We start from the raw sequence: 11,339 nt of genomic DNA, 5'->3' as shown, positions 1-11,339 counted from the left end.
AAACTCAAAGTCGGTAATACCCAGCTGACAATGGATAATGTTTATAGGCATTACTAGTTGGGTGTTTTCTTCAAACTCTACAAAGACTTGACATGGAACATTAAGACTAGTCCATTCACTTCCAACCTAGTGTTGCAGAATCTTGCCAGAACAAGCAGTCCTGAGGCAGTAACACTCACAGAAGTGCATAGGACTGACAAGGAGCTATGCACCCACCTAAAGAATGTCTAAAACTATACTAGGTGGTGCACACCAGGGAGACTGTGGATTAGGACAGTTTGTGATGACTGCATTTGCATTTTATTTTTCCATGAAAATCACACACGCAGACACACAGACAAACACAGAGAAAAGCAGATCTGCTTGAAATGAGAGCAATATGAAGGCCAAAGCTGCTAGTGGGATGGCCCGGGGTTTCTAACTCTGTGGTCTGGAGAAGAAGGATTTTGTATTTGTTTGGTTTCACCATCAAGTGTTCCGGGTGAGCAAGTCAGTTTCGGTTTCCTTCTGAAAGAGCCTCTTTCTGAATTCGCTGCACGCTCCTCGTGTGTTTGTTTTCTGCTGCAGTGGGGTCATTTATGCTGGCCAGTCCATTTGGATGACCATATGGACACAGGCTCCTGCGCCTCCAGCTGTCCAGAGTTCCTTTCCGGCTGCAGGAACGAGCGGTGTGAAAGATCAGTCCTGTGGAATGAGATCACATGGACTCGCGTCATCTTGGTTTTCTGAGATGGTGTGACTACTTTTAGATTTCAAAACTAAACAGTTGTCAATCAGTCTCTGAAGGGCACTCAGCTGAGGGCACTGTGATTCCGTCAGATCACCTGGGTTATGGGCCATCTTTCTCTCCTTCTCTATGAAATCTATGAATCAGGTCACCCTGGTTCTAAGATCCAGGCATTTGTTACAAAGACTCAGACATATGAGATGTGTGCATACATGCTTACATCCTGGAGGGAAGCTACATCCATGGTGCTGTTTCCAAGGGCTCTTATGGGGTCTTTGGGGGCTTTTTTTTAGCTTAAGAAAGTTACCATTATCTTAAAATCCAAGAAATCCTGATTTAGGTCAGCCCTGAGGTACAGAATTCCCTTGACCACTTCCTGTAGGGGTGGCTCTGAGAAGCATGAAAATGTGACTGGGGGAGGGGAGAGATGAGAGCTGGCGTGCAGGATATTAGGCTCCAGATCAAAGCTTGCGCTTTGATTAACAAAGGTGTCCATGTTCCTTGAGAAGTGGACACCAAGGTGACCTTTTTAACTGGAGACACACTGTCTCCAGCTACAGAGTGTGGGTTGAATTCCTGAACCAATGCCCGCTGTGGGGTTGGGGTAGTGTGGGTGAGGAGGGGATTGGCCAAAGCCCTGACCAGTCTAGACGAAATGTGGTTTATCCCGTTATCTGATTTAAAATCACATATCCCCTTAAGAGGATGACTAATACAGTACTTAGGGCTGAGAACAGGATTTGAGTTGGTGTGAGGATCCCCATCAAGGCTGAGGGTACTTCAGAAACTTCTGAAACTAATGGAAAGATACCAATTATACGGGGGAACTGGAACAGTGTAAGAATAAGGATTAGAAATTGATCTGAGTTGTTCCTAATTTGGGAATGCACATGCGATGGTCACACAATTATTAACCTATTTAGGATGTTTCTAAGTTGTCCGATCATCTGTCACCTACTTAATTTATTAAAATCTTGACCCTCACCAGTTTTAACAACAGAGTGTAAGATTGCATAAGACCTTATCCCAAAACATGTTTTCCAAGATGGAGTCCTTTTTAGAGTAAAAATGTTCTTGATAATCTAACATGCTGATTTCTAGATAAGTATCCGTGTGGTCCTGGCTCACAATTTGGAGTTGTCAAGCCAACAGCCGGATGAACTTCCTGTAGTTCTTGCATTTGCTTAGAAGCAAGTTGTAAATTCTCTCTAGAACTTCTTGAGAGAAATTACCTTTTTCTTGTTTGAAGGGTACTTTAAAGGAAATTATTTTGAGGTGGTATAATGTAAACAATAATATAATTACCATTTATTTCATGACAGACAATACAATGCTATATGAAAGAATTTTCGCAAACCTTTGTAAAGATAGTATGTTGTAAAGCCAGAATTAGGTTTTGGATGAAAATTATCATAAAAATATGTCAATAAGCGTGTTGCAGGTTTTCTAATCTTTGTGAACAAAAATGTAAAAAACACAATAGAAAAATGATCTCACCCAATAAGGGGTAAAAGTTTGGAATTAACTGTTGTAGATCATAGACCATCAGCACCCTTGATGTTCTGCCTGGCCCAGAGGTGATGTGGGATTAGTCCTTTAAGAGGGAACATGCAGGAAGGAGTGGGGAGACCACTGGGTAATTCTGGGAAACAATTTTGCTACTCAATTATATATTCTGAGTTATAGAGTTATAAAAAGGATTCATGACTGCAAGTGGTTTTCAAAAATAATTTTCAACTGATGTCAGCAGCAATCACCAGATCTATAAATGGGTGGGAATCGGTGGCTGGAAGATCTCAGTAAAAGCAACCTTTCCCTATCTAAAGGGGCCTTTACTTAGGCATTTCTGGGCCCTCTGGCAGGTAAGGGGTGGGAAGACAAAGTCAATTTTGCCAAGTAGCCATTAGGTCTCTGCTGGTCAAGAGGAAGCGAAAAAATTCATCACAAGCACTGCTTTGGACAGCAGTGTTTCAATAATTAGCTGTATTTGGTTTTTCTTGCAATCAAGAAACTGGGCAGAATAAAAACTTTATGGGGAAATAAGGCTTTTGCACATCCTTGCTTCTTGATTTGATTTGCTTTGATTTGATTTACTCTCCAGGTAAGTCAGAAGAGAGCGGCTAATTCATCCCTCTACAGTCCCAGGCTTAAGCCAAAGCATTGGGATGCTCGTGCCTCCTCTAGTACTTGCTCTAGCTCTCTCCTTCTTGGGTGGTATGCTCTTTACATGGCCACTGCGTCAGGGCAGGAACCTGCAAGCACCTATTCCAAGAGTTGTCACAAGCCAGGAGACATACCTCCTATTGCTTCTTTCTCCATCTTCTTGATTTTTTGTAAATAACTAAGAGCCCCCTTCCTACAACAGGTGCTATTCCTTGATCTAACCAAATGTGTCTGCCACTGAAATGATATGCCAATTAAGTCTCTTCCTTTGAAACTCAAACACATGTCCAGACATAGATGTCAAGCAGCCAAAACATTCTAATATTCTCTATTACCTTCTCTGCTCCTTATTCCCCAAATCCAAGCTTTTCTGCTGTAAGCAAAAACATGGGAAAGTTCTTTTCAAAAATGCTCTCCCATACTATCCAAATGGTTTCCTGATTACAACAGGAACCCCTACAGCTACTGAATGAAAAGTTCTTCAGCACAGAACAGGGGGACAGTGGCAGGGACTTAGCAAGGATGTGATGAGGATGTGGTGGGGGCTTGGTGGGGACCATGGTATGGGTGGGACTCTCTGTAGGAGGCATATCTGAGGCCTTGAAGCAACTCAAGCCCAATGAACCAGCTGGGCTCTGAGCCGAGGAGGTGCCTCAAGCTGTGGACTGCGTAAGCAGCATGGGTACCTGGGCTTGTCGGCTGGCTCCAGCAGCTCGAGGGTGCAAAGGGAGGTCGTGAATTTCATTCTGCTGTTTAGCAAAATTTACAAATACCTGGAGGTAAGAGAAGAGCAAGATTAGGTCGATATTTCCAGGAAAACAGCACCCTACACCCACCTACCCACTTTGCTCTCTATTTTCCACAGTTCACATACAGCCCAGCTGGTATGGCTTGTGTCCTTCCCGGGGGAGGCTGGCCCACCCACGGAAGCCTGGCCACCAGTGCCCTGGTCAGCGCTATCTTCTTAGACTAGACTCCCGAGTGATGCCACAGGAGTTCCTGCTGGAGGACTCAAGGGACTTGGGCACCAGGCACTGGGGTAATCAAGGCAAGGCAGATTCTCAGCTAGCAGCATCCTAATCCTCTAACTAAAAAAAGAAAAGAAAAAAAAGTCACTGATCCCTGTTTGGCTCCTCGTTGAGTGTGCATGTGGTCCAGACTCCTGCTTGTGCCTTCCCCTGCTTAATGCTGATGAGAAGGTGTGGGTGAGCCAGCTCCTCAGGGGTTAAATGGAGACTTCCCTATTTCCATTTTCCTTGCTTTACTTAACGTTCTTTAAAGACGTTTATTTTAAAACAAACATATATAAAAACACAAAACCCAGAAACAACCCAAATGTCCATCAATGAATGAATAGATGGATGAACAAAATGTAGCACATATACATACAAAGGAATATTATTCAGCCTGGAAAAGGAAGGAAATTCTGGCATATGATATAACACGGATGAAACTTGAGGATATTATGCTAAGTCCTCACATAATAAGCCAGACACAAAAGGACAAACACTGTATGATTCCACTTATATGAGGTATCTATAGTAGTCAGAGCCTTAGAGACAGAAAGTGGAACAGTAGTTGCCAAGGGCGAGGGGGGCAGTAAGTGGCGAGTTAGTGTTTAATGGGCACAGATTTTCACTGAAGCAAGATGAAAGAGTTCTATCGGGGATGGTGGTAATTGTTGTACAACAATGTAAATGTACTTAATACCACTGCACTGTGCACTTAAACATGGTTGACATGGTCAATTTTATGTTATTATATTTTACCGCAATAAAAAATGTGATTACATCTTAAAAAACCACACATGGAATACACGTTTATCAAAACTCACTAAACTGTACATTTAAAATTGGTGTTTTTGTTTTGTTTTGCTTTTTAGAGACAGGGGCTTGCTCTGTCACCCAGACTAGAGTGCAGTGATATGAACACAGTTCATGGCAGCCTTGACCTCCTGGGCTCCAGCAATCTTTCTGCCTCAACCTCCCATGTAGCTGGGACCACAGGCATGCAACACCATGCCTGGCTAATTTTCTGATTTTTTTTTGTAGAGACGAGATCTCACTTTGTTGCATGGGCCCGTCTTAAACTCCTGGGCTCAAGTGATCCTCCTGCCTTGGCCTCGCAAGAGCCTGTGTTTCATCGTATGTTAATTACATATCAATAAAGCTGAGTTGAAAGAAAAACCACCACCACAAACCAGCAAGAATGAAATAACACACCATAGGATCACAGGGAAGGATAATGTAAAAAAAAAAAAAAAAAAATCAATGAAGTTTCCTGATGACTAAAAAATATTGTTAGAAAACAATTTCTGATATACCACCTTTTACCCCAATAAACAGAGGGCAAGAGTTTGTTAAAAATCGGGAATATTATGCCTCCCTCTTATGGCCATTCCAAACCACATTGGATGTTCTGGGCCAGTCTTTGCTCAGCTCTTGGTGCCCCGGGGCCAACTTGCCTGGTCCAGGGTGGTCTGTGTGACTGAGTACTCCTCGATGAGCAGGCTGTCCTTGTGGGAGAGGAGGAGCTGGAAGATCCTTGCCAGGGAGGAGGAGGAGACCTGGAACTGGAGCATGTTATAGTGCCTCTCCCTCTGCACGCTGCCTGGGAAGTTCCCCTGGAAGAACTGCTCCACAGGGTTCAGGTCAGGAAGCAAGTCATCCTTTGGGGATTTGATCTTCATTGTGACGATATAGCCATCTCCAAATCTAGGGGATGCACACAGTGCAGGACAGGCCTCTGTTAGTGGTTGGGCCTAAGGTAATCCCAAAATAAGGAGTAGACTCATCAGAAATTTTGGGGATTAAGCCCGGCTTGGTGGCTCACACCTGTAATCCCAGCAATTTGGGAGGTAGAGGCGGGAGGATCACTTGAGCTCAGGAGTGTAAGATAAGCCTGGGCAACAAGTAAGACCCTGTCTCTACAAAAATGAGCAGGGCGTGGTGGCACATGCCTGTGGTCCCAGCTACTTGGGAGGCTGAGGCGTGAGGATCACTTCAGCACAGGAGGTCAAGGCTATAGTGAGCCACGATCATGACACTGCGCTCCAGCCTGGGTGACAGAGTGAGACGCTGTCTCAACAAAAACTGAAAAACGAGAAACAAACCCAAACAAGAACAACAAAAAAAGAAATACTGGGGATTAAAGGCCCATACCATAGACCTGGGTACACAGGAAAACTATGAGAGAAAAACCATGGTAGTCCCTGGAGAAATCATTTGATACCAGTTTTTAGAGGTCAAATGTCTGCATGGTAATGTGGGACAATCGTACTTGCTGAAGTCAAAGGTAGTTTTATTTTATTTTTTTAATTTATTTATTTATTTATTTATTTATTTATTTATTTGAGGCAGAGTCTCACTGTTGCCCAGGTTGGAGTACAGTGGCATGATCTTGGCTCACTGCAACCTCCGCCTCCTGGGTTCAAGCAATTCTCCTGCCTCAGCCTCCTGAGTAGCTGCGATTACAGGCGCCCGCCATGACACTCGGCTTTTTTTTTTTGTATTTTTAGTAGAGACAGAGTTTCACCATGTTGGCCAGGCTGGTCTTAAACTCCTGACCTCAAGTGATCCACCTGCCTTGGCTTCCCAAAGTGCTGGGATTACAGGTATGAGCCACCGCACCCAGCCTCTTTTATTTTTTGAGACAGAGTCTTGCCCTGTTGCCCAGGCTGGAGTGCAGTGGTGTGATCTCGATTCACTGCAACCTCCAACTCCTGGGTTCAAGGAATTCTTATGCCTCAGTTTCTTGAGTAGGTGGGATTACAGGTGCACACCGCCATGCCCAGCTAATTTTTGTCTTTTTAGTAGACAGGGTTTCAGCATGTTGGCCAGGTTGGTCTCGAACTCCTGACCTCAAGTGATCCGCCGGCCTCAGCTTCCCAAAGTGATAGGATTACAGGTGTGAGCCACTGCACCTGGCCATCAAAGGTAGTTTTAGCCCAGTGTGGGGATCCCAAGACCGCCCATAAAGACACATGGACCAGTGCATACTGAGTGGTGGTAAGGGCTGATGGGCCAGGTGGGAGCAAAGGCTCGGGAAGGCAGCACTTCCCTGAGGAAGCTTCTCGAAGCAAATGGAGCTGCTAGGGCCCGGGCCATTGGTGCTTTCTTCCTCCCTCAGCAGGATGGCTGGTTACCCTCACTTGGATGAGGGATGGTCCACCAGAGAGTGTGTGCACGGCTAGCGGGTGTCAGTACCCTATGCCTTGGTATCCTGTGTCAGTCATAACTGACTCCAAAGCTCCCTCCGTGGTCTAGGGCTGTTCTCCTCTGCAGTAAGATGCTGTTCACCTTTCAGCTCCAGAAAACTTGCCATCCCTCCACACAGGCAACACTCCTCTCTCACCTCCTCTATCATGCAGATATTGAGGAGTTAGAGGGAAAGGAATAGGAGAACTTCCCTTTCTCCAGCAGCTGGACACAGGAAGTTGCTGACACAGGTCTGGTGACCTGACATGCTGCTATTTCTATAGATATCTATGCAGTGTCCAAGCTGTAGTTGCTCAATAAATCATGGGTCAAATGTCCACTTGCCACAAGCAGCTAATCTATTAGACCTTTCTCTCAGTCATTTATCTGCTCTGACACATATGAAAGGATGACATTTTCTGTGCAACACCCTCCCGTGGGTGCATCCGGATTATGCACCTCAGCATAGATAAGGTGGGTTATGTGCTGTTCCTCCACCAACCAGCTTAGTGACTTATATTCTGAGCTCTTAAAAAGTGTTTGTTAAATAAGTGAGTAATTGTAACTCTGTTCTTTTCTAGATCATAAAGCTTATCAGAATGTGAATGAGCATGGTAATGTGCTGATAATCTGAAACTGTTAGCTTTGGCATGCAAACTCTTCATAATAAGGAATTATCTACAATAGTTTACAATGTGTGGGTACAGTGTAAGGATAATCCTACTCAAGATTACTGGCATTGTTGGTTTGTCATATAACATATGGTCTTTTTTCAAACTCAAAAGCATACAATATTCTAAAAACAAAAACAAAAATGGGTCCTCAAGCCAGTTGGTTTCCTAACCATTTCTACATTGGAATGGACTCTTAGTAAATAAGCCACAGGTCCTGGATCTGTTGGGTCCCTCATCCCAGCCAGGCTCTGCATGTGTCCTGATCAGACACCCCATCCAGAGACTTGGGCGAGTCTTCGACCACAGGAAATTAGGCCAATATAGAGGAGTTTCTTATCAGCATAATGGACTTCTCCATCTGCTGCTGGAGAATGAGGCCCAGCCACCACCTGCCTCTGCCCCAGGGGATGACGGGGCAGCAGGACTCTTCCAAGTGTCAAGGGAGAACACAGGATCCAGTTGGATCCACAGAGGCAACAAGGGGCACACCCCGCCATCTGCTTACTTGGACTTGAGATGCTGAATGGTGCCCATACATCGAAAGGCGCCCTTTACCATGATGGCCAGCCGGGTACACAGCGCCTCACATTCTTCCATGCTGTGGGGCAGGAGAGAGGAGGTGAGCAGGAGAGGACTCCCACCCACCTTCCCCAGCCCTGGGAATCTCTTGCCTGTGGGATGTGAGGACCACAGCCCTCCCTTCTCTGATGATGCTCACGATGACATTCCACAGCATGCGGCGTGCCTGGGGGTCCATCCCTGTGGTGGGCTCGTCCTGGGGGGTGGAGAGAAAGTTAGGGAGCACAGGCTGGGAGCTGGCCCTTCCAATCACTGCTTCCCCCTGGGCTGGCTCCCCGGAGGAGGATGAGCTGACAGACGGTGCACTCAGTCACTCCCCTCACTTGAGCAAGACAGGGGTACCCTCGTGTAGGGTACAGAAGGCAGGAGGTGGATCAAAGAATAAAGAAGCATAGTGTCCACCCTGGGCCCATTTCAGCCCATGAGGGGATTAAAGTGGATTAAGGCAATGACAGAATTCTCCTCAAAAAAAGAAAATCCTGCAAATACATTTGTCGGGAGGCAGGGAGATCACTCAGGTCACTTTCCTGGTTCCTGCTATGTCCTGTGCCCTGTGCCCTCATGATCCTTGGACTGCGTGGGCATGGCCTCAGGCCTGGCCCAGCTCAAGAGCCTTTGACCCAACTCAGTGCTCCTGTTTGGGGACCAGACACGGACACACCACAGAACCGGCTAAACTTCCCGGCTGTGAGCCCATGGCCCACGGGAGACATCCTGGGAACGCAGGATGTGCACAGTCCCAAGTCAAGGCTGTGCCATAACTTGTTTTTCTCCAGAACTGTGTGAACCAAACACTGGGCTGAGCGCTCAAAATGAGCAACACAGGAAACAGTCCAGACTAAAGCCGAATTGCTGCAGTTTCTAAATCTGCCAACCCAGAACCTATTTCCCCAACCCGAGAGACACAGCACTTGGTTTAAGCCCTTGGGGCGGCCCAAGCCCGCAGTTACCAGCAGCACCAGGGGCGGGCAGCCAATGAGCGCGATGGCTGTGGAGAGTTTCCGCTTGTTGCCCCCACTGTACGTGCCAGCCAGGCAGTCGGCGTAGACAGTCAGGCCCAGACTCTTAATACTCCAGTTTGCAACCTAGGGAAGAGAAAGAAATGCCATTTGGAGAATACAAGCAAACACCCCAAACCTCCCCCAGTTCAAAGCCTTGGGCTCGTAGATCTCATGCCTCCAGAATGAAAGCTCCAGCTAGGCTGAAACAGGCTCCTGCTGGCTCCTGTCGGCTCCTGTCCTCTGGCATGTGCTTCAGGCACCAGACAGGGGCTCCTTCACCCTGTGTCTTGGATCCCAGGGTGGCCCGGTCAGCTCAGCACGTGTTGGGTGTAGCCCCTGGGAAACGGCCTTCAGCCTTACAAACAGCAAGACAGTGGGTCTCGCCCAGTGTCCTGGACCATGGCTAGGAGTGGAGGAGGAAGGGTCTGTTTGAGAAGATGGTGAGTCCCAGACCTGTTGATCCCACCCCTCAAGAGGGTCACACCCAAAGCCTTGTGCATCCGACACATACCTACGGAGCACTGACCATACTCCGGGTACTGAACACTGAACCAGGCACTGGAGAACAATGTGAACACAGCCATTGCCGCTGTCTTCAGACTGCGGGGAGGTGACAGTCAAAACAAACAGAATACTGGCAGATCGTGACAGTGCTGCGAGGGAACGGTGACAGAGACACCAGGTGTGTGTGCACATGCGCAGGAAGGGATCTAGGGAAGCCACTGGCGACAAGCTCACCATGCTTCCTGTGCCTGGAATGTTCCTCCCTAGGTGTGCACGTGGCTCCCTCTCTCACCTCCAGTTCCTCACTCAGGTCCTCTCCTCTGCAGGCTCTCCCTGGGCCACCCTACCTCCAAGTGCAAACCCTACCCCAACACTTCCTCCCTGCATTACTGTTCTCTGAGGACTTTTCACTCTCTAATGCACCGGATATTTTACCTATTTATCTGTAGATTGTCTATCCCTCCCACTAGACTGTAAGCTCCATTTTTAACTTTTTATTTGGAAATAGTTTCAAACTCACACGAACATGTAAGAATAAAAATAGTTCATAGAATTATTAACTAATAAACCCTTTTCTCTGACACACACACACCATTTTTTGACCCATTTGAGGGAAAGTTACTCATCGCAGCCCTTCATTCCTAAATACTTCAGGGCATATTTCTTAAGAATAGGGATCTTCTTTTACATAATCACAGTACATTATCAATGTCGGTAAACTTAATGTTATGATACATTTACCTAATCTACTGTTCAGAGTTCAGTTTTGTCAGTTGGTCCAATAACATCTTTCTATCATTTTTTTTCTCTTCTGCACAAGATGTAGTCTATTGTCTGTTATTCAGTCATTGTGTCTATTTAGCCTCCTGCGATCAGAGATATTTCCATAGCTCTTTCCTTGTCTTTTATGACTCTCATATTTTTGAAGAATACAGTCTCCTTTTTTATTTTTAAAGAAAAGGAATATTCCTTCTTTGGAGCTTGTCAGATGTTTCCTTATGATAAGATTCAGGTTACATATCTCCAATCTGGATTCTACATAAGTGAAACTGTGTCCTTCATAGGATATCACATCTCTGGGCATGAGATGTCCATCTGCCCCTTATGGTTAATTTTGATCATCCAGTTAAGGTGCTGTCTAATTTCTCCATTGTAGAGGCTAATTTTGATCACCCAGTTAAGGTGTTGTCTAATTTCTCCATTGTAGAAGTTAATTTTGATCACCCAGTTAAGGTGCTATCTAATTTCTCCATTGCAAAATTACTATGTTTCTCCCTTGTAACCAATAAGCAATCTGTACAGAGATACGTTTATTTCTTTAAAATTACAGTATCATTATTTTTTTAAGAGACAGAGTCTTGCTCTGTTTGCCAGGCTGGAGAGCAGCAGCTTGATCACAGCTCACTGCAACCTCAACTTCCAGGACTCAAGCATTCCTCCCACCTCAGCCACCTGAGTAGCTGGGACTATAGGTGTGCACCATCAGGCCCAGCTA

General features: G+C 46.0%; 1 protein-coding gene across 1 annotated transcript in view; it reads right to left on the bottom strand.

Annotated features, from left to right (window-relative positions):
- Positions 1–275: 275 nt before the first annotated feature.
- Positions 276–11,339, bottom strand: part of ABCA4 (ATP binding cassette subfamily A member 4) — a 133,581-nt gene continuing 122,517 nt past the window's right edge. Inside the window, exons 45-50 of the mRNA XM_023231075.3 lie at positions 9,290–9,424; positions 8,432–8,535; positions 8,266–8,358; positions 5,355–5,604; positions 3,577–3,663; positions 276–684 (exon numbers count right to left, since the gene is read on the bottom strand). Coding sequence (XP_023086843.2) covers positions 679–684; positions 3,577–3,663; positions 5,355–5,604; positions 8,266–8,358; positions 8,432–8,535; positions 9,290–9,424 — 675 coding nt within the window. The 3' untranslated portion in view covers positions 276–678. The remainder of the gene's footprint in view (positions 685–3,576; positions 3,664–5,354; positions 5,605–8,265; positions 8,359–8,431; positions 8,536–9,289; positions 9,425–11,339) is intronic.

Source organism: Piliocolobus tephrosceles, chromosome 1 (assembly GCF_002776525.5).
Source record: "Piliocolobus tephrosceles isolate RC106 chromosome 1, ASM277652v3, whole genome shotgun sequence".
NCBI lineage: Eukaryota > Metazoa > Chordata > Mammalia > Primates > Cercopithecidae > Piliocolobus > Piliocolobus tephrosceles.
The sequence above is the reverse complement of the archived record's forward strand: the minus strand, read 5'-3'. Positions and strand labels throughout refer to the sequence as shown.